The sequence below is a fragment of the Mizuhopecten yessoensis genome, unplaced genomic scaffold, assembly GCF_002113885.1.
Source record: "Mizuhopecten yessoensis strain PY_sf001 unplaced genomic scaffold, ASM211388v2 scaffold10667, whole genome shotgun sequence".
Classification (NCBI taxonomy): Eukaryota; Metazoa; Mollusca; class Bivalvia; order Pectinida; family Pectinidae; genus Mizuhopecten; species Mizuhopecten yessoensis.
The window spans coordinates 96,460-121,122 of NW_018408661.1; the positions used below are offsets into that span (position 1 = coordinate 96,460).

Genomic DNA, 24,663 nt, shown 5'->3' on the forward strand with positions numbered 1-24,663 from the left:
TTTTAGTCACGTGGCATTAGAAGGCGGGGCTATAAAAAAACTAGAGTAAAACAGAGTATGTTTGAAAAAATATATTTTTATTGATTGTATTGGTTGTTTGAGGCATGTAATTAATGTTCATCTTGTGCCTAAAGAATAGATCTTTCGATCCATGTGCGACATGTGTGTGAAAGTGACGATTTGTTTCTAAAATATCAGTTTGAAGTGCGACCCGGCCACGGGTCGCTTATTTCCCGCATATTATAGAAGGCTCTGACGTTAATCGACGACAGACCGATATAAAAAAAAAGTTGATAAAACGTACGTAAATATATACACTGATGCCTTTTTCAGAGCGTATGTGCAAAGATACGTTTGTGCGAAGAACTATTAAGATAAGACTTGTGTATATGTATTGGCATATGGCCATATTGTAAACTCGATGACGTTGTGATAATTATTTCTTTGATATATATTTTACCATGAAACATTGAGATAGACGAAATGTATATGATTTTTCATTTCAGGTTTTTTTCTTTTCCATATTTGCATTTTATATTTATTTTTTTACTGATACATACACATAATTCGCCGGTATTTGGATTCGGATGAGAACATTATGGATACCGTAATAATTCTTGGCATTTACCGGACACGTGTGTGTCTGTTTAACGAGCCAATTCTGATTCTGTTTGTTTGTTGATAATTCAAGCCTGATATTTGTTTATATTTTCATAATTATATTTCCCATGACCATACAGATTATTTTCTTTTTCCTTCATTTTTTAAGGGAGAGATGGAGTATGTTATGTGTATACGATACTGGTCAGTGAGATCTTTAATATCGTTTTATCATTATGTATGGTCTAACGAAAGAAAATGCTTATTCCGCATCAAATGTTGCGTATCATTTCGTTTATTAGTCTTAACGTAATTTCCCGATTCACTGACCGGGTCCGTTTGCATTAAGTTCTGGTTTTCTGTAACAAACTGTCTAAAGGTTACGTAGTCATGGAAAATCCAAATGTCAGTTTACATATGTTATCAATTGTAATAAGCTGTGATTAATTTGTAAATCAATAATTTGTTCTATTGATTACGCCAACTTATGATATCGGAGTGTCATTTCTATGTAAACAGATCGATCATTCAATTATTTATACCTGTACATCTGTCATAAAACGCGTTTAAATGTCTTTAAAATGTCGATTGTTTTTAGTGGAAGGGTTATTTTGCTAAAATTTCAATTTCGTACTTGTGGGTGCATTTTTTCTCGATCTCCTAGAAGCTGTCTGGTATTCTTTACGGAAATGGACATCTCACGCAGGAGTAGGAATGTGGCACATTGCACCTCTGTTATTTTAATTCAGCTTCTTTAGTTTCGTATGCTTTGTTCCGAATGGACGCATTGTAAGTCCTCTGCACATCAGGAATATATCATAACGAAATCGAAGGCTCTGTATGTATCAACTTGTGGATGATACAATAATTCTTGTTTGCTCTTTCAATGTGTAGCCAAAAAATCGCGCGGCAGTGTAATGGTAAAATTTACCGGCTTTCACTTCGCGTTTTGCTTCTCCGTAATCCTATAGGACATGGATCAACCTAACGACTGGTCAGTTACCTAAAACGGATAAAATAGCTAACCGCATACCTTCGATTTCGTGATGACATATTATATGGGTACAGGAAACGTGAGTGAGCGTTTTACCTGAAATTTTGAGCTGGGGTCGGAGCTTCAGTGAATAATTTTCAGAATAAATTTCCTCATTGCAAAGGTCATAGCCAACCAATAAAAAAAACTGATGACATCTCCCAGTTCTCACTAGAATAGGTCAGATTTATATGATAGATGTGCGAATATTTCGTTTAAGGAATGAGTTTCTTTAACTTATCAGAAACTATGTTTTTGTCAATTAGGAAGTTATGATTGTTTTGCTCACACTGAAACCTTAGAAGTCTACATTCATATGCCCCTAAAATAGAATTTCAAAAAATCAATTTCAGAAATATTGATTGAATGATGTTCAAATACGGAACGAAAATGGATTCAATGCGAGAAAGTCATCAATACATTCAATAACAGAGGGAAAAGACAAACTAAATTTTCTGGTTTTCAATTCATTTTATTTTGATTCAAGTACCTTTTTATTTATCAGAGTATGATGTTGATGATGTCATAAAATGTTACATCATGCGCATGAGCAAATTCATGTACAATATCACAAATAAAACATAATTATGATAACGGTGGGACTACACGATCCACACTGGGAAGACGGAATATAAACTAAAGGGCAGTAACCCAACAAAAAAATGAAGAAGGGAGATAACTCACAATATAAAATAAGATATAAAGTTTGATTTACTTCTCGTGTTTAACATATTCCACACCACAGACACAAGGATTAAGCCAGAAGAGAGTCTTGCTGATCTTTTTAACATACTGAATGTTTATAAAACTATAAAACAAAACTAAGTGTACATATAAAACACATGTCACGGAGCCCGTAGGAATGTACTATAACGCTTTAAAAAAGTCGACCTCCCAGCTTATATGTTTTAAATCACTTAATTGAAGCTACGTTTATCGCATTGAACGATATAATTACTAGACGATAATGACTAGTATAACTGTAATGTGAGATTATCTCCCTTTATCACATAAAAACGTTCACATTTCCAAATTAGCACATAAATATATTCAGCAAGAACATATAGAATTTAAGACGTATTTTCAAAGTCAAACCTTTTTTACTTATTAAATGGAGACGAGAGGGATTGAGTTTGGAGCGCAGGAGGGGTGGGGTGGGGGTGGGGTGGTCGGGGTGTATGCCATCATCATACATGTAACGGCTGATAATATTGCTTGTTCATTGTTTTGTCTCATGCTGTGTTTAATCACATGAGTTTCAACAAAAGATGAACTCTTCTGTCTTCTTTAAATCCGTTTGCATCTATTGAGCCCTACCGACCTAAACAGTTCAATATGTATATATATAATAGTCAAATGCTGACGTCCCCTCGGTACCACAGGGTATATACACAGAATTATAGTAAAACAGTCGAATTCACCTAATTTAATCAGGTACAATGCAAAATTCAGATTTCTTTGTCACATTTTCCCTTCAAACGAAACGCTTTCACGACATGTTCTCTCGATTCTCCATTCTATGTATCAGTGTGTTAGTGTGACAAGACTCGTTAACTGGAGAGACAAGTACACTGTCTGTATTTGATCGTCCTGACTCATTGTATATAGGTATATACATATTGTCTGTATATAGATTGATTGGCATTGCCCATTTTACTTGCAATAACAGATTTGTCCCGGATCGCACGTGAAAAGGTATGTGGTCACCACCCCGATTACATGGGTTTTCTCCAGGTATTCCGGTTTCCTCCCACAGTACATGTAAGACCCCCGAGCGCTAACATCCGGGTTAGCAAGAGTGATTTGTACAAGTTGTTAATAAATAAAGTTAATATATTATCATTTGTCAGTTCTGACATTATGAATTCATTAAAAAATGTTTCTAAAAAGATAGTCATACATTTTATATTATAAGGTTTTCGCAAGTTACCCTCTTTAATCCGGACATCACGCAATCCAGTTACTATAATGACAGTTTGTCTAGTTCGAATTCTGTATAATTCGACAATCTCTTCGACATTATACCTTCGATATCGCCCACACTGTATCAAGAAAGCCCTTACTTCATTTGTAGTTTTTTTTCAATTCTCTAAATAGATAGGGTTAATAATTGGATTACCTTCAATGTCAAATGATCATACAAGTCATATGTATGTATCGTACTATAATTGTTCATTAAAAATATTCCTTATCGAAAAATGATTTGTACGATTTTTATTTCATCGAAAAAGATATCATATCTGGATTATGTGATTCCGTATTTATGAGGCCGAACCGAGAGATTAACTCATTCACCCATGAAGACCCATTTGAACTCTTCCAAATCATTGGTTGGAATAGTTCATTATGAAGTTTCAGGGGTGATGAATTAATTGCACTATAAACTGTATCTAGATACAGGACACGTTTACGTCAGACAACTATTCCTGTTTTGTATATTTAAATGACATAAAATGCATTTGGAAGGATTCAAACTGATTGTTTAAAAAAAGAAAAAAGTTGTGGTTGTATTCGTTTTGAAGTAAACCTCATGATGATGATGATGGAGCAGTTTGGTCCTTCAAACGCATTATATTTCAATGTAAAGTTAGGATTGTCTTTTCAGCACATTCCGCTCATGTTAATTAATAACTTTCCGTGTTGGGTATAGAGAAGCAACAGCTGAAACACTGTAGAATATCGACCGTACTCCATCACATCCCTCCCACTCAGGTTTGCTTTCTGACGTAGCTGGCACATTTTTATTGTCACCTGTGGCAGTATTTGCAGCTCCAAGACTAAGTAGTATGGCTAATGTTTCTTATAAATGTCAGACATAACCAGCAGATATGCATTTCATTTGAAACTCTCGTAACGTAACACGTGGTTTACTTGTGACGTAATATATTAACCTGGTTAACCCTGTCACCGGGTCACCCGTCCGGCTTTCAGGTCAAGGAATATGTACATGCAAATGACGTCAACAGCATCAATTTATGTTAACGTGGCATTGTGATACGTCATAAACATGTAATGAAAAAAAAACATCGGTTTATCAAAAAAAAATTAAAAAAAATGTGCTAATCAGCATAGCGATAAGATAACTTAATTTGATGTTTACTTTACATAAGTTTGGGCTTTAATTGCATTTGTCAAAAATGTCGTTTTTTTCCTTTTTAAATAAGTCGAGTTTTTTCTGTGGCGACCAAATGTGCAGTGGATAGCGCACTCGCCTTCTACAAAGACGGCATATGTAGGATTTCTAGGTTGCACGTGCCAAGGTATTAGGTCATCTGCCCAACCACGTAGTTTCTTTCACTAAAATTTACTGCAACATGAATACGTTCTCCCTGTTGTTATCATATGCACCCTGTCATATGGACCAATCAGCGTGATTGTTATGAGTTGACAAAGGTTATTTTATAACTGTGGTGTACATATAAAATGAATTAAAGTAAAATTAAATCACTGAACAATAAAAACTGTGACTCGGCAGAGTGTGCCAGTAATGCGTACGCGATTGGAACCTCGACAATTATGTATCAAAGACCTGCGGAAAGTAGAAAACTACGGGAGACAACCCAGTCAATGACAAAACGAACAGTTATAAGTAACCGTAATATTACATGTTTGCAGTTTCAGCCTCCAGTCGGTGATTAACTGATATGTCATCTGAGCTTCATCATACATGCAATGGTGATGAACAATTCATATCTTCAAAGGACAACCCTCACCCTGGTTACCATTTTAAAATCCAATATTTATCAAATTCCTTTAATTGCTTGACGTTTCTTTGTGCAGAGCTGTTTATTGTAACAAACACAGTTTTGATTAAAACATGGTATGTCATGTCGGTGGTTTTCAATCTAGCTCTTAATTACGTCTGATAAAATCGGATCTTATATACTGTCGTGACAAATGTAAAAAGCATCCTTTTGACTAAGAATCACGGATTTGCATGCGTCACGCCATATTCGTCCCGACACTTCATCAGAGTCGTCTTGGTGCTTTTTGACAGCTGCGCATGCGCATTTGATCACTATCGATCACGTTGGGCACTTTAGATGAACTGTGTAGAAGATTCCAGTCACATATACGTGTTTGGAAAATTAGATTCGTTTCCATCTCGTTCCATCAATCTTTGGTAATCTACAAATATAATACAAACTAAATTAAATTTGGATAGCGTTACTTCCTGTAATGGTGTATGACATGTATGGATCGGCCAATGCTTAACCAATACTAAAGAATGCTTTTACCGTAAATTCGGTGTCATAGCGCGTTATAAAACATCAAAATAAACAGAAAAGCGGTCTTAAAACTTCTTTGTGATACTTGATATAAATCTTTCTGGACGGAAGTACAGTCTTAACCTGAAATTAACGATGTCCTCAATAATAATTTCATGTAAAAAACATAACAATGTGTTTCTCTTGCCTGCATTGACGTCGAATATAGACCCAGAATTTGCAGGGTTCGATTTCCGTCGCGTGCAGATGACGCACACTCCGATGACGAAGATTAGTATTCCCACACCAATAGCACTCCCGACAATCACTTCCGCTATCGTTGTGGCGTTCCTAGCAACAATAGACAGTTCAAAGGCGTAATGGAAGCCAGACCATATTAGACAATCAAAATTCAATAAATGCCGTTTTAGTCACACTTGAAATCATTTGGGAAATTCATTTAATGCAGGTGTCTGAATCGTTCCTATCTATATACAGATACTCTGGTGTATTTTAAACAATTTAAACCTGCCCGGACCTATCAATTTTCATTTGTTGTACACCGACATAGCAATTGCACTCTCCTGTTCGTAATTTACCATTCCCTTGTCGTTTTGTTGTAGTTAGTTCCAAACTCCAGGCATGTGGTCGCCATCACAATCACGGATCACAAAACAGACGATAACCTAAACCTAAGACTACTTTATCAATGTCTATCATGGGCTAGTTTCCCTCAAAGAAAAAAACCCGTCCCATTAAATTGCTTTATTAAACAAATTTTGAAACGCCCTTTAAACAATTTATGCAAAACAGACAAGATGCCAATAAACTAACGTTCTCCCTGACAAACAAAACGCCCTTTCAATTCCTCTCCAACGACATGTTTTCCCCATCATTTGATTTCTATTTGTCTGAAAGACTAAGCGTCTCTTTAACGCCGCATATTGTTCAGTGCTGAAAGTCGCCTAAGTGTGTTTGTATGGGAGGGATTCGCACCTCCATTCCAAAAGAGTTTTACAACAGGATTCCTGTAGAAATAACTACAATGTCGGATGTGAACCTTATTTACAATAGGTTTGAATGCTTTTATGCTGCAACATATTTACATTGTGGTGACACAAGGCAGTGATACATTAATGTTTATCCATGACAACTTGCTTGGTAATTAAGTAATGTTTCTCATGGCGTGAATTCGTTAAAAATAAATAAAATTTAACAGATAAACGATAAGAATTTATCAATTCATGGCTCATTTTAAAGGCACACAGTAATGCATGCGTGAGTATGACGTTGTCTTTAATTGAAGACTGCTATATTCAAAAGTAGATTAACATTTAGAACGACGGAAAAGCACGAGTGGTTGATATGAAATCTGAAGGGAGATAACTCTTATAAGACGAGTGCGGGAAACTTACAGTGGGCAGCAGTAGCGGTAATCCTGATGTTCACAGCACCCCTTCTCACAGAACGTCACGAGGCCGTCGTTCATCGTGCAGTTTGTCCCACAAAGAGCGCACACTGAAACACGCATAATTGAATTAAATAATTAGATAGTTTGTAATTATACCCAAAAGTGACACCAGAAAAGAGAAATAAAAAATACAATAATATTCTGTTATACTTCCGTTATTGTTTCAGCGAAATGCTGGTGTTTTGTTTTGTTTTTTTGTTTTTTAAAGAAATCTAGGGGAAATTGAAAAGTGAACCTACTTAACGTTGGCGGTAAGCGAGTTGGAAAGTGAAACACTGTGCAGTATTCAATGAATCTAGGTTTTATTCTGAAGAAATCGATGTTCAGTTCTTCAATTGTTTTAGTAATGTAAGCTGAAATATGGCAAATTTGTAAATGACGGTTGCCATTTGCAAGCAGGTTAGCACAAAGGAGCCAGATACGCTTGTGTTTTCTTTAACGCCGGAACTGTATTTACTGAAGCGAATCAACGCTCTAAGTAAATTATTGTATTAACGATATACTGTATATTATTCCATATTATCATCGTAATTACGCCTGACAGACGACAGCGCCACTCAACGTATTCATGGAGAACTAAGTAGAAATGAAAACAAACATTCGAGCTATCGACAGTGTACCCATTCGAACGACCCTTGAGTCGGTGAAATTAAAAGCGACCTCACGCATGGATCGAGCGACAAAGAGAGTGTGGTCCTTGTGCATTCACTGTTACTTGTAAATCATTCGAATTCAGTTCTAGAAAAATAGAGTCATGGATTTGATATTTTTATTGGTCTCGATAAAGCTCAGTTTCTACGCAGAAGGAATCAATTTAAATCCCCAGAACTATTTTAAGACAATGGTAATTGTGAGGGACTTCGTTCTAATCCAGTTGTTTGCCGGCTCCTATATGCGTGTTCCCCGATATTTCCGTCACTTGAACGTTATCGTTACTGTAGATACCCACCCCCCGACCGATTATAACGGATCGTTACTAAGGCGAAAGCTCGCCGCCTTATAATTAGCGGTCTAATTCCTTAAATGTCGCTCTACATTGTCTGAGTTTTGTAGTTTGCTGTAATACTATCCTTCTCCCTGGGTATTTCGGTAACCCTTTAGTCTAATTACGTGTCATACGCCTGTATACTCATCTGCTTAATTAGCCAATAACACGACGGTTTTCTCCGTAGTTAGTTTTCTGTGCCAATGGGAAAGCAGTTAAAACTGCGTATTACACTTCTACTTCCCAACGTTGATTAAAGGCAAAACTGAACACTCAATAATATGCTAACAGAATTGTGTAGTGCTTTTTATTATTATAACATAATGCATAATTCCCACACTACAATGTAGGAAGAGCCTTGCACCTGTTCACAATCCAATATGACTGCAATTATGACTAGAAAACATCTATTTGTACTAATTCTTGCTATTGCACAGTTTTTATATTTAAATTCCATCTGCAAGTCCGCATATACCACAGGAGATTGCTATGAATGTGTTTCGATCAGTGTCATTTTGACGCTTTCCTCGTCTCGCGAAACATAAGAAACATCGTATTATGCAAACACTTAAAGACGTTATACTGTTAAAGGACTGTCGTTTCAACACTGCAAATAGTAAGAAGGATAATATGTTTAGATTACTTATATCAATTTTATTACAACAGTTTTAATTTGTAGATTTAGCTAAATGATATAATCAGAAATGCAAGTATTGAATTATGACGGCGATTTTCATTTTGGTAGGTTCGTATTTTTGGTACGAAACTGAAATGTGTGTTGACATAGCCATATAATAAGCATATTTCATGGCCAGGGGTGTAGGATCCCTAATCTACAACGCTTTTCTAATAATTGAGAAAAAACCCGACGCTTTGCCAAAGATTTTGCTCCAACTGGATAATTCTGACGATGAAATGTCCCTTCCCTACACCCATGTTAATGAAAGAGATTTTTTTCTCCCATTCCATTCACCAGAATCAGGCTCTGAAACGACCAAAGAGGCGTCGCAATTTCCGCTTCTTGAAATTGGAATGCTCCCGATTTCTTGACGTCACGTCATTGTTGTTCCATTGTCAAATCATGCGCGTGAAATGGAATGTAAGTTAGAACAATTCTTGCATCCCTTTCTAACCATGGAGCGTAGTGTCGTATACACACAGGAACGAGAGAAAGAAATAACTCACACCTGTTTCATTGGAGCCTGAAGTTGGTTCCTGGTGCCGTTTAAGATAAACGGAACTGGGAACCAGGCCCTAGTGCCGTTTAAGATAAACGGAACTGGGAACCAGACCCTATTTCCGTTTTAAAACTGAAATAACAACATCCTTGGAACTTGGACCAAAATACTAGTTCTGTTTCAGGAAACATCATAACCAGCCTCTTATAATCCACTGGGAACAACAGATACGATTTTCTCTTAAACGGAACTGGGAACCAGACCTCGTGCTTTTTTATAATTCTTTCCCTGTCTACCTCGCAAAACGTCCAAGGCACAAAGTTATATCTGAATCTAGTACAGGAATCGAACCCACAACCTTTCAGACAAAAAAATAAGACTACCATAGCCTCTATAAAGGAATCGATCTTACACGGAACTGAAAATCAACACTCCAGTTACCCTTTCTCTTAAACGGAACTGGGAAAAAGGACCTAGGAACCGACTTCAAGCTCCCGTTTCAGACCCCGGATAGTACTGTCATATACCTTTGAGAGGAATGTGAGAAAATGGAACTTCGGTATGCCGCCCTTGTACCCTAACATAACACACAGTGAAATAAAACTAGTTAACTTATAAACTTTGAAGTAAACTTCGTTTTCGCATTCATTCATTTGTATACATGCCGATACATGATTTGACGTTAAATAAGACTATACCGGTTTAGTGTTTGTCACACATCACAGCTTTGGTCTGGAACGTCTCTGGTACAAGTCCTAACCCAATTCTGTCGAAAAAGTGTATCAAATATTCCCAGCTGTATTCCCGAAATAAGCTATTAAAACTCAGTACGAAATAGAACATAATAAAATTGTGCCAAATGTTTAACGGTTCCAGCTGTAATTGACAACGTCAGACACCAACACCGACGTACACAGCCTTGTTAGTCTACCGATAGAATAACACGAAATTTGACATGGTATTTCACTGAATGGCCAAATTATCTTAGGGTGCGTGCGTAACATTTTAAAGCGATCGTCTGAAACCCTCAGACGAATCGAACGATTTTTTTTAAAAAAAAGCGAGACCTTATCTTTACAGATTGTTTTCAACTATCTAAGAATTTGAGGTGGGCTGACTGGTAAAATATACATTATATCTATGACCAGATTTGTCGCGAGTCAAGCTTACGTATGTTCAGAGGACAAACAACATACCATGTCCTTTTGCCGAAACAAATTTTACGAAAACTTATCAAGCACTTCAATTAAGAGATAAAAGATTACGCATTGTTTCGACAAAAAAATAGTCATAGCTTCCTTTGGGTATATGAGCTTCATTGCACATTATACTGTGATTTGTGCAGATCATTATTAACTTACTACTTCATCTTTTTCATTTTCACAGAATTACACGAGCGTCAATTGCTTAGTACCATTAAAACGTTTAAAACATTCCTGTATAGCATTTTTCATCAAATACATTTTTGTTTTCCGGGTTTCATAAAAGATATGTAGTAAGGCGCTTTTGAGGATAGGAGAAAGGATGGAACTAATTTGGATAAGAGATATTTCGGAACTTTTTTGGATAAGAGATAGTTCAGATCTTTTTTGGATAAGAGATAGTACGGAACCTTTTTGGATAAGAGATAGTACGGAACCTTTTTGGATAAGAGATAGTACGGAACGTTTTTGGATAAGAGATAGTACGGAACTTTTTTGGGTAAGAGATTAGTTTGGAACTCGTTAGGATCTACAATCGGGGACCCTCGGCATTTTCCTTAAACGAGCAAGTGTATTATCCTAAGGACAGGAGATGGTAAGGAACTGTTTACATGAGATACAGTTCATCATTTACTAGTATACGACATGACGTATAGCTCACAGAAGTTAGACGTGGATCCTGCGGGAGAAACTTCATGACTCATCGATCTATTCTCATCCGGAAAATCGTGATTAAATAAAGAATCTAAATCTTATAGGGACTTTTAGAATTATGGTCGGCAATAACATGAGATTAATCAATTTCACGTTTTTCTATTATTGATTCTGGCAACTTTTTATTCTGTTTTCTCTATTTATAATTTGTTTTCGTACGTTACGTCCTTAATATAACCCTTGTATCATAAACTTTTTATCCATGTTTATCTTATCCGATGAGGCGACTGTTAATCGTCTCAGGTTTTTTTTTATAAAATAACTTACCATATTGAATAAAATTGGAAACGCCAACATGCCTGAACAGTAGCACAGAGGACAGAAAAACAAATTTCATTTTTCTAATTTATCTTTTAATCTTTGAATGAATTTATATTTCTTGTGAATTAGTTATTTGTTTTAAGTTGGAATTTATATCTAACTGCCTTTAACATTGGATCATTTTCCCCCTGATTATTTTTACATTTTTGTAGAGAGAACATTCCCATCTTACCCCGCGAGAGGGAGAAATTGAAAATCCACAAAGAAGAACTAAAAAACACAAAAACATAATAATTGACGTTGAATGATCAACAAAGTTTAATAGTTCGGTTATAAAAATGTTATTCCAACATGCTAGAATTGTCAAAATACATTTTTTTGAACAATCTACATGTTACTCATACAGTTTCTCTTTCAAGGTTGTATCTCACATATTAAAAAGCGTTTTTTTTCTGTAATAAATTCCGAACTGCATGTGTTTAAAATGCCTAAATATTTGTGAAATTGAAAATGTTTCAGATTATGTTTGGAACTCTTTTAAAAGGAGGACATGTTAAACAGTGTACCGTACCTCTTTAAAGTAATTTTCGCAAGCTTACAAGCTTTTCATAGACACAGACTTTAAGCCGGCCCAGCCGTCGCGTAATAGCTGTGAAGCAGTTCATACGAAATATAGTTGATTTAGGATTGCAAGCCGAGAAAAGTAAATAAGACCCACAGGAATCGGTACGAAATAGGAAACAGGGGAAATCCTCGTTATATCATCAGGAGGTAAGTATAATTGGTCTAGATCTCGAACAGCAACCGCTTCTTAGGAAATCATTACTTCGTTACGATACTGTGTCTAAGATTTGTTGTTTAAAATACATTTGACATGTCCGTCATGTCCCGCGATCTTATGGCCTTTATTAGCTGCAATGTCAAACATAATCAGAAAACAAATGACCACTGGTCACTCAATGTATCGTCACACGCCAACAACACAAACAAATCACACCCAATTGGTCAGCCAGTATATTACCACACACCGACTTAGCCATTAAATGACGGTGTATTCTCATGTCTTCATGTTTGCAAGGTTTTTCATGTCACCTGTCGGTTTTGCTTGAATGTAAGTGGGTTTTTTTGTGGTGGAGGTCCCGATGTTTTTTCCCTTTTTAATGTTTCTACAGTTCCTGTTGTCTCCTAGCATTTCTTTGAGTACTGATATCGTGCATTGACGATTCGGTATACTGTGCATTTTCTATTCTACTTGTTGAATCGAAGATAAGCATTTCAACGCTGTAGAATTATGTAACGCCAATATTGGCTGACAAAAGTAAGCATAGAGGAACAGGCTGTCGTTTTGCTGATTATTTCACAGGAAGTAATATTCCTGGAACCATGAACATGTTTTTTTCGTGATAATGACCGATCACCCCACACTTATCCACGCGTACCAATACTATTTAAACTTCGAAGATTGTCGAGATTCACAAGTGTTACCTTTAATACCAAATGCCAATATCCAAGCTGGTTGTTGACCGAACACGCGGCGCCTTCTAGATTAGCAAAGCCTGGACAGAACAGCACGAGCGCGTCATTAGCTAACGACAATGTCGACACGTTAATAAAGTTGTCAAATTTCATCTTTTCCCAACAGAATTGCAAAATCATTCTGATTATATCTTTTCTCTTTAGGGATCGTTTATAATTCCAGACCATCCTTGTTTTATGAAAATTAAAACTGATGTAAATTGCTTATACCTTGATATGGCATTAGGGTAATGACGTTTTAGTTACACGCTAACGTTCGAAAAATATCAAAATCAGGAAGAAAAATATCAGAATCAGGAAATGATAGCGTAACTCCCGGAATCATCTATTTCCTGCTGAAGACCTCACGTCACTACCTTCATTAAACATGTAGTAGAGATGTATATTAGACTATTCTTCCCCAGTTTATTAATATTATGAAACATTTATTTTAAATGCATCTTCGAAAATAATTTCCAAACAAATCCTGTAAGCATCACCATATTTTATTAAACGAAACTTTGCTTTCCAGACTTATTTTTTCAGAAATGAGGATAAGAAAGGTTTTAAGAATATTTGTTGTGTTTTTTTTTTGTATTTTTGTGTGTGTTTATTTTTAAGAATATCTGTTTATCACGTACATGTATGTAAAAAATGAGCGAACCAGCTTTGGGTTCTTTTCCAATTACTTTGCTTCTTGGAAACAATACCAGCTGTATTTTTCAATATTTATCTAGATTAATAGGAGTCGGATAGGATTGAATCATACTTTCCACACAACTATTTAAGATATTGGTTTGATTAGGATATATGTCATTGCCATGATTCAAACATATTTTATCTTATAAATGAAGCTAACTGATTGGGCCCTAAGTATTAAACATTACACTGGCTTTTACCTTAAACATTTACAAAAGTCGAGAAATAGCAAAATAGTTACCTCATTGATATCATTTTACATAGAACTAAAAAACCCGTTAAATTCCCTTGTCGGCATTACACCAATTGTCTAAACAGGGAAATGGGCACTCTTGGTCTAGTACATACTCGACACTTATGGGGTTACGCTCGCTTGCGTTTTCTGCACAGAACGTAAGTGAGCGCAAATCCTGGAATTACAACGACCGATTGGCCTTCTTGTCACAGTAGGGAGTCACTGAATTATTTAACTCCAATGAGGGCTGCAGGGGTTGGGGTATCATATAAGTAGACTGATGTTGAAAACACCTGGAGAATAGGTAGGTGACTGTCCTTCTGTGTCCTCTGTTCAGGAAACATACTCATTCAATCATATTATATTGATGGGAAAAACCGATCAAAAGGATTTGGCCCAAGTTTTGATAACTTATTAGGCCAATATATATTAAGGGAACATATTAAGAAATCAAAAAAGACTTACTGCATCTAATGAGAAGTTTCATTTTTGTCTCTCATGACACGCCTACCATTTGCCTCCGTTTTCTAACACGTGACCTCGTTTGGATACTGTATAAAATAAGTTCAGCATCTACATGCAAATCGTGCAATTGTTCTTTCTCAATTATTAGAGTTCATGCATGTATTCGACTGTGGGTGCTAAATGAAAGCATTTTGAATGCTGAAGAATTGACGAAGGTTTGTGTAAAAACGAAGGAAATCGAGTAGCTTGAAGCATTGCTTCCTTCAGTGTTTGGCGACATAATAGCAACTGTCTCATATTTAATTCAATTATACAGCACCCAGCTAATAGACTAAACGTAATTCTTTATACTGGAATATTTCAAAAGGAATACAGCTTTTAAAATGTCTATAACTGCATGGATTTGGATTAAAATCAATACCTGCAGAATCGGAGAGCAAATCAAATGTATTTGTGGTTAGAAATGAGGACGTTTTTGTCATTATAATCGATTGATATCGACAATGAAAGCTTTGATTAAAGAAATGAAACACAATCTTGTTCATCTTTTAATTGACGGGAAGCGTAGCCAAATTACTAAAGGAATTTAAAACCATATCAGATATACCAGCACCTAAATATGTCCTTTCTTCAAAGGTATTGCCATGGGGCTTTTGATTGCTGATGAGTAGATTGTGACATTGGTTGATATATCAACAAGACACCTTGGGGTCGAAAGGTCAAAGTCATGGAAATCCTCCCTAGTGGATTACATTAATCAATGCTATATCACTGCATATACTGTACATTAGTGTAAACAGACAAGAAAGCTTCTTCTGAAGAGAACATTGACGTTTTATCAAGTGAATATGTAACACATTTGAAATTCCCGCCGATTAACTAATCGCTGTCACGTATACTCCGTTTCGGGTGCACAGGAGTCATATGCTCATTTCTAGTCGCCAACCTGGGAATAATTGTTCTCTACGTCGCTTTGTCTTTCTGTTGTTAATTTCAGTATCAAGTGGCGTAAGACTCTCTCTGATCTGATAGGATCATGGAGCTTGGTAATAAGCAGCGATTTGCAATTTCCATAGAATGTCGAGTTTACAATTCGTTTTCTATTGTAGGTTGTGTTGCTTAGACCACGTCCGCCGTTAACAGTTCTCAGCGTGCTATAAGTAATGACGTTTTCGCAAACATACATCATCATGGTTACTCTTCCGACGTGGGGATTGACGTGCCAAAAGAACACCATCAGCCATGTATCCCGTATCAAATTTACTTGCGTTCGAACCAATAATCGAAAAATATTCAAAATCGCGATCAGCATTATCACAGACTTGCGTTTAATTTAGTGGTTTTATATACATGAGTGTTGAAAAATTATAAGTGACGCCCACGTACACAATAAATATAGCCGGGAGGGTATGCATCCTAACAGATGCGTTATTAATATGAGTTAGCATTTTGATGAAACTTATTTCTTGACAAACGATAGAACGATCAAAGATAGTTTAATTCCGTAAATGTAAAATAAATTATATCTGAAAGCGGTGGGGTTGGAATCCACGCCTCGGATGAGACTGGTGTCTTAAACCAGCGCCTCAGACCGCTCGGCAACGCTACCTTTATGTATCATACAGATATAGCATGTCTAACTCCAGGGAAACTAGCTCGGTCGGGTATAGCGCGCGGTGGTCCAAAAGTCCAAGGTTCGAACCCAGATCTTGTCCAGCTGAATTTCTACGCTCAGAACACTGTTGATTATCTTTTGATTATTTAACCTGTATTTATTTATTAATTCAATATTTCCATTACAGTCCCGCAAGGTTGGGTATATTTTCCAGAAATGGTTAAACAGTACCCAGGGCGAAGTTGCAGTGTTTGGAAGTGATACGACAATCCTTACGTATAAATCATCACAAAATATAGCCGAAATATGGACGACAGGTCACCCGTACTTAAGTATGCATCATCACAAATATACACGGGATAGGCAGATGTACGTCTTAGAGCAAGCAAACCAAAGTCTGCAGAAACCGGTTATAAGCCCGTGTATATAGAGAGGAAGGGTAACAGGTTCCAATCGGACGGTCAGCTCTGAAAACATCCCCGTCAATCAATCATACCAGAGCCATTGCTTGGTCATCATGTGTCATTGCCTACATATCGAATATTAATAATTGGAATATAGATTTGGTCAAATTTCAAAAGAGCATTTTGCATAATCAATTGTGTATATACCTCCGAATCAATCCAACCCGGACATTAATATATATGTATTTAGACATTAAAGGACCAGTTACTTGAACATCAAATGATCACGTCATCAACATGATACTTTAGAATCCCCTTAGACCATGAGAACATGACACCATTAGTTACTTCAAGCGTTTATCACCGGAACAACGGAACCGGAAGTAGTTAAAATCACTGATCGTTCCTGTGGGAGACGCAATGACGCCCAATCATCCGTCTGTTACCAGAATAGCGTCTGTTTCTAGTACCTGACTAGGTAGCGCTCGGTTAAAGAATTTTATAGTTCATTTGTATGTGTTAGCACAGTGTTTTTATATTGGTTATTTATTTTTTGTTGGCTTTCAGCTTTTCGTTTCATTCATTTATTTATTTTGCGCTATTTAGAAAAGTTATATAGGTCCATGTATAAATGACAGTATACAGTTGTTTCATGCCTTATCAATGCCGCAGGTTCATCTGGTGGGTCCCAACTCCTCGGGAAAATGGTTTTGACTGTTGACTGATAAGACATGAAACAAATGTGTTGTTACATGTACCTTACCAATGAAAAACAAAAAGTTCCATGTCGAATGTGATGTTTAGATCAACCGACAGACGACCGTCAACAATCCAGTACCAAAAACGCTTGATCATCGGATTCTGTGCTCAAGCCAGCTTTCTTGTAACTCGCCTTAATCATGTCAACGATCAAAAAGTTAATAATAAATCTATTCTTGAGCATGAGAACGGTTTCATGAATACGGGCCCAGGTCTTTATGTAACGAGATATCTGGTTTTTTTTTATTAAACAGTTTCTACATAGAAAATGATGATGTGAAGCTGAAAAGAAAAGGCAAAAGTGAACTTTTGTTTACGTGATTAAGGAAATAGAACTCCGAATTTTAAAATATCCCTATGACAGTTATATATGTAGCTGCATTGTATTGTATATCATACACGATAGATTTATCATACCTGGTAATAGTAGGCCAATCCTGTGTTATCCAAAATGACCATAATAAGCTTCTTTTTTTAACGGTTTTTAACGTCATTATACATACGTGTATGTACAAAGAAATTCATCTGTGCATCTGTATCGTACATTGGCTGATTGAGTACATGTACATCAAAATAATTATATTCTTCGTTATAACTAGATAGCACCTCGTCATAACGACCTAGTTTCTCGTTATAACTAGACACAAGTCGTTATAACGAGACACTTAGCCGTTGTATAAACTGGAGTCGATATAACGATATGCTATCTCGTTAAAAAATAAAAATAACTGTTTGGATGTCTTCAATCGGCCATATCGCATTTGCTTCTACCGGTATTTTTTCAGTTTATCGCATATTTCTTTATTTCTGAAAAAAAGATAGCCATCATGTCCGGTTGCAGCATTAAAGAGGGCACCCGTCGTTTTATTTATTACTTTAGTATTAGGTTGTGTTTTTTGTTTCCAAGTGTAACTAATGTATTATAGTGGTTATTATCTGGTTTCGGGCTTAATGTGAGATTCATCACTGACGTTAACGACATCTTGGCTAGAAAACAAAACATTGGCTGGCGTCAGAACCGACCAACAGGTAGCTATAGACATTTATCTTGGTAAAGGTCGTTAAACATGGCGAGTATATTACAGGCCAGGGTCAAGGTCAACTTTAAGTGATTGGTGTTAAACGTTCATTTTCAGAAGCCAACTCAATGACGTCACGAAGAAATACATGAAACACTACCGTCACGTGCACTTCAATGAGCTGACTAATTGGTGACGACATTGCCGAGTGGCGCTGTCTTATTGACACGAGAAAGCGCTACTTTACATTGCACCGGGCAATATGTAGCTCCAGTTTCTTAAACGTACATGTACCTTCCTTACTTCTGAGGAAACATTTTCTCAACTTCTATTATTTTTTCCCGTGGTAGAGAAGTGAAGAGAGTTCATTAAGTTAAGAAACGTTTTTGTTTTAAACGTAGGCTGGACACCAAAAGCTACATCTAGTAACGCTAGTGGTTATTATACGTCTTTTTACACTATATAACATGTACATAACGTCTTCTTCTCCTTCCAATAATATGCATACCACCTCCGGTGAATTGTCGCAGATGTATAATGGTGGATGCAGTTTTTGTACAAAAAAGACATTTTCATCCTCACCTCTTTAAATATTTATAGCCGATCAAATGCCTCAATATAAATTAGTGAATGCCCCGAACCACTTCTACAGAATATCACAATGCAGGGATTAAAAAACTCTCATGGCGGATGTTGTCGAGCCTACAGTAATTACCGAGCCGGGACCGGACCGGATTGGCGGCAAGGAGTGACACCTGCCCATTACAAGCTGACAAACAGCAATGATACGGAGGCGTAATTCTGCCAAACTTTCATCAGGATTGACATTTACACCGAGTGACCAGTAATCAAGTTCCGGTGATGAGACACGCTTTCCAATTGCTGGCTCGACCGACAGTAGTTTGGATTGATTTTTGATCGATCACGTTCTTTTGGGATGTATACTTTCAAAAATAATTTTCTTAAAGAAGATCAAATTCCAAAGAAAATGGACTTATTTTCGTCCTTTATCCATGGAAGAGCAAGTAAAGCAGTGTGAAACATATTTTCATTGTATTTTCATTGTCCGATTAGCACGTGTTTCGCTGTATTGCCATTACTCGACGCTATACACGTATTCCTGCTAGAATATATGTATGCATGGATATTGGATATCAGCAACATAATGTACTACAGGAATATCTTTTTAAAATAATACACTTAGATAATTCATACAAAAAGTTTTCAGGTCAGAATATTATATTGCTATTTTTTATAAATTGAAAATGACATAATAACCAATATTTGACTTACAGATTCAAGATGTGGATCTTGTAATGTGTTTTGTCAAAAACAAAGTCAATACATCAAGTCAATATCTCAAGTTGTAATTTTGCAAGTTGATAACGTAGGTAATATCTCAAGTTTGTGCTGAAGTGTTTCATTAAGATAGACAATATCTTATGATGACGGTGAAGTGTTATTACTAGTGATAAAATCAGAAACCGAGGCAAGGTACATATATCATGTAGCAAGCTTGCGGTGGACTGTGTCAATAGAAAGGAGGGCAATTTTCATAACTGCTCGCTTGTAATATATAGTTTATTTTCCAAGATAGCAGAGATTTGATTGATTGTATATTGGCTAACTTCGGAAACGGCGGCTATTGTACTGCACGCGCATTTCCGTGTCAGAATCGGTCTATAGGTTTCTTCCAAATCTGATATAGCTTCATCACTCCCAAACCAATGTTTCATAGCGGAATAATCGCACGTGGCGACACAGCGTCCTTGTTTACGTTCGTGTCATGATGAAAAACAAAATATCCTACTAATGACTATCAATTCTTATCTATTTTAATCTCACTCGTCGGATTATCTTGATCGACAATTTTCAAAATCAGAGATACCGTTGTATCCCCCAACTTGTTTCACTCATCGGATCTATACAATGTACATATGCAGTTATGCTACAATCAGCAAGGGTATTCCGAATGACAAAGATACATTAAAAGTATCTGAACGGAGTTAGTATACCAGTTTCTTTGCTGTAAGAGCGTCACCTGTTATTTGATATCTTTTTTACACGGAAAGTGATCATACAAATAGAGATTGCAGTGTGAATGATAGAAAATAAACGAAATGTTTAGGTGATCATGATATTCAGAGCATTATAACAAACATGTGTTGGACTCATTAAAACACTAAACGATGAAATTGTAGGAAAGTTCTAAGCTTTACCCAATCTAAGGTAAAGCAATTGTCCTTCTGATATTTCTTAACATTTTTTTTCATATTGGTAAGTATGGATTATGACAAGTTCTTTTTTACACAACAAAAAAAATCTCTATGTGACGTTTCGATGACTAGTACGATATGTACACTGTCACTTTCATCTGACAAATGACCAGTGAATGCAAACAAAGGTGTAAAATGTGTACGAGTTGTCCACAAAATCGATGTCGATTTCGGCTACGCTGTAAGCGTATGTACACTTATTGTTATATATGTACCGAAATGACTCGATTCAGCTACGCATTGTTTAATACTTAGTCATAGATGTGCGAGAGTCTTTGAGCCCCCTCGTCTCGATTTAGAACTGGCCCTCTGGCCCGCTTAAACAGATTGCTCTCTCTGCCCAAAACTTTAGAGTTATCCTAGTCAGTCACATGCTATTTCTTTGAGGCATAGTCTGTGATTGTCGATTTTTCTGATCTGGTGAATTTACTACCTTCTTGGGTTTCTGTATCTTTCCGGTGTTCACCAAGGCGGACCCCAAAACGCCTTCCAGTCTCTCCAATATACGACGCAATGCAGTTTTTGCATCCGATTTTGTATACGCATTCTGCGACTTTTTCTTTAGAGTGTACTAGGATATTGCGAAGCGTCTTGTGGGGCTTCATGGCTGTTGCTATGCCATGACCGCGATATATCCTCTGGATGGTTTCGTATATACCCTTTATATACGGGATGACCACTTGACCTTTAGTTTTGAACTTATTCTTGATTGGATACTGTTTTTGTTCCCGTTTTAGTGTTTTATCCTGTTGATCTGTGACTATTTTATCACATCTGTTGAGCAATGTGCGTACGACGCCTAACTTCTGGTGGAAAGGATGGTGAGATTTGAAGTTCAGGTATTGTTCCGTATGGGTCTTTTTTCTATAGACCAATACCTTCACGGTTCCGTCTTCTTTCTTTACCAGTAGAGTGCCTAGGAGGGGCATTGTGCCGTTGGTTTCTTCCTCACATGTAAATTGGATGTTGTTAGTGGCATCTATGGTATTGATATGTGTAGTCAAATCCTTCTGTGACCCCTTCTTGATTATCTTAAGTATGTCGTCAACATATCGTTTCCATCGCAAGCTAGGCTTGCATTCCATGAGGGCAGTGGCTATTGCTTCTTGCTCCAGATGTTCCATGAACAAGTTGACCACAATGGGAGACACTGGACTACCCATAGCAGCGTTGTTGATAGATGTTGTTTCGGAAACTAAAATATGTTGTCAGCACAAATTCCAGCAAATCCAATAAAAGTTCTAAATCGACACAAGGGGGCTCAAAGACTCGCGCAGATCTATGACCAAGTATTAAACAAAGCGAAGCTAAATCGAGTTATTTCGGTACATATATAACAACTATTGTACATACGCTTACAGCGTAGCCGAAATCGACATTGATTTTGTGGACAACTCGTACACATTTTACACCTTTGTGTGCATACGCTTCACTGGTCATTTGTCTGATGAAGGTGACAGTGTACATATCGTACTAGTCATCGAAACGTCACATAGGAAATGTATTGGTTGTGTAAAAAAGAACTGTCCTTCTGATATTTTACAGTAAGTAAATATGGAAAAGAATTCATTGAGGATTAAAGAGAGCATGAAGAAAACAGTGTGATTTTTCCTCGTCTGTTCTTTCGTCATGGAAGGAATATCAAAGGGGAAAATTCCAGAAATACATTTTCTTTAAATTACACGAATCAACTGAAGTTTAGAAGATGTGGGTTAATATTAAAACCGACCAATGTGTTATACATACTTCCAAATGTGGTTAATGCACTGTTACCCTGCCTATCCAGGGAGTAAAAATGGCCCATAGTGTCCAACTGCATGATAAAGCTCATTGTATGAGGCGGCTAATGTTAAACCCCCGAGGAGTCAAGGTTGTTCTTTTGTGGCCTATTGATGACGACACACGCGTTAACGAAATTAACCTATTGTATCATTGCATGTATAACACACCTATTCAAAAAATCTAGATCGAGACTTTGACATATAAATAATGTTGTGAATCGGGATATGATTGCGTGGCAAAAATTTTAAGGGTTTCCTCAAAATACGGGGAAGTAAGATTTACCGTGCCAATTTTTCCAAATCTGATGTGTTTACATTTGGTGCTTTGCTATATCTATATATATAATGTTTACTATTCGGTCTATATTTATCTTACCTTGACTCTACGAGAGCGTTCAACTCCGATCAAATCTAATCCGACACTGCTACCGATGGCCACGTTTGTAATGACACTGTGCAAAAGTCAGACAGATGTCAGATTTAAATCACCGACTTTTTTTATTTTGAAATAAACTACACTTGTGGCGTTGAATGGGTTATTTTTTTCCAATATCAGCGTTCTGTGTGTGAGTTACAGTATTTGATACTTCGTAGGTATTATCGTTTACAGTTCTAGATATCTTCTTGTACACAACATACATTTCTCCTTACAAAACTCGGTAATTTGGGTGTTTGTATAAAATATCTCTTAGACTCTTTTTGTATGCTGATAGATCGGAGCCTTCCGTCGGAAACCAGAAGATTTACCACACAAATTACACTCGTGGATGTGAAATGTTCTAAATAATCCCCCGATTGATGCGAGAGTTGGCCTTGGAGAGATTAAAACCAGACAAGTGTCGTCTCTCAAACAGCTCGAAACCTGTGATGGATACACCGCCTTCGTTGAACTTCCTTCCGTTCACACGGTGGCCGTATATAGACCAGCAATTCTTCTAGATCCAAGAATTACACTCCCTATATTAATATTTGTGCAGAGAAGATATTTGATAAGTAGAACTGGCCCATTGGTTTCGAAATATTGATAGCGGTACTTTCCAAAAACTATGGCTAGTGCCGGGACGGTTCCAGAGCTAACGGCCAAATTTGGAAAGCTTCATTTTTTTTTCATTTTTTTTTTTTTAAATGAAATGTCGAAGATGTCAAATCAAATGAATTAGTTGAAAAGCCTATTTAAACAATTAATTTATTCATCTTTATTAGTTCAATTTAATTAACTTATTCATTTGACTTCATTGCTTCATTTGTTTATCCATCCCCCAATCCTTTAACATATCCTATCATTCATTCTAATCCATCAAATCAAATTCGAACCCATCCCTCTGTTATCTAATTTATCTAGAGTTCATATTTTTCCAGACAGTCACCCTTCAACGATCCCCTGTGGGTTCAGTGAAGGATCGTAGGAGGCAACTAATGTTGCCTGTAGGATTGCGGGGTTCCTTGCGTGTCCTCTGCTAAGGGGGCATTTGAGACATAAAAACTGCATCCACTGCCTCCATTGCAACGTTACGGAACTCTGTCTTGTCTTTTCAAGGGGATGATCTACTCGTTCCTTTCGACGGTCTCTTCCTTGACACCGTGTCTGTATGACGTTAGTGTCCAGGTTCAAGTTCTTTATTACTTTTGAGTCTTTCGACTCATCAGTTACGAGTAACAAAAGTGCAATATCTACAGTGTAAAATACAAAATAACATTACACAACATTACACACACTCACAACACCGAAACAGTATACAGTTGGTTTTGACTGTTGACTGATAAGGCATGAAACAACTGTTTTGTTACTTGACCAATCAAAAACAAAAAGTTCCATGTCGAATGTGATGTTTAGATCTACCGACAGACGACCGTCAACAATCCAGTACCAAAAACGCTTGATCATCGGGGTGCTTGTAATTATAGATGCGTTCGATAACCTAACACGTGACCAGTCAACAGTTTCACGTGACCAGTCAACAGTTTTACGGTGACCAGTCAACAGTTTTACGGTAGCACACATTAGCTATAGTGCGTTTGGTGAATTGTCTGGGAAACAGTCGAAATTGATTAATATGCATTTATATACCGAGTCAGGTAACAATCAAAATTTGTTAATATGCATTTATATAGCGAGTCAGGTAACAATATACAGTTGTTTCATGCCTTATCAGTCAACAGTCAAAACCATTTTCCCGAGGAGTTGGGACCCTCCAGATGAACTGTTTCCCCAGGCCGCAGGCCGAGGGAAACAGTTCATTTGG

At 36.9% G+C, this 24,663-nt stretch overlaps 1 protein-coding gene across 1 annotated transcript in view; it reads right to left on the reverse strand.

Annotated features, from left to right (window-relative positions):
- Positions 1 to 5,699: 5,699 nt before the first annotated feature.
- The window catches only part of LOC110461793, a 48,724-nt gene continuing 29,760 nt past the window's right edge, over positions 5,700 to 24,663 (reverse strand). Inside the window, exons 2-4 of the mRNA XM_021515460.1 lie at positions 7,257 to 7,359; positions 6,050 to 6,192; positions 5,700 to 5,761 (exon numbers count right to left, since the gene is read on the reverse strand). Of these exons, the coding sequence (XP_021371135.1) occupies positions 5,700 to 5,761; positions 6,050 to 6,192; positions 7,257 to 7,359 (308 nt within the window). The remainder of the gene's footprint in view (positions 5,762 to 6,049; positions 6,193 to 7,256; positions 7,360 to 24,663) is intronic.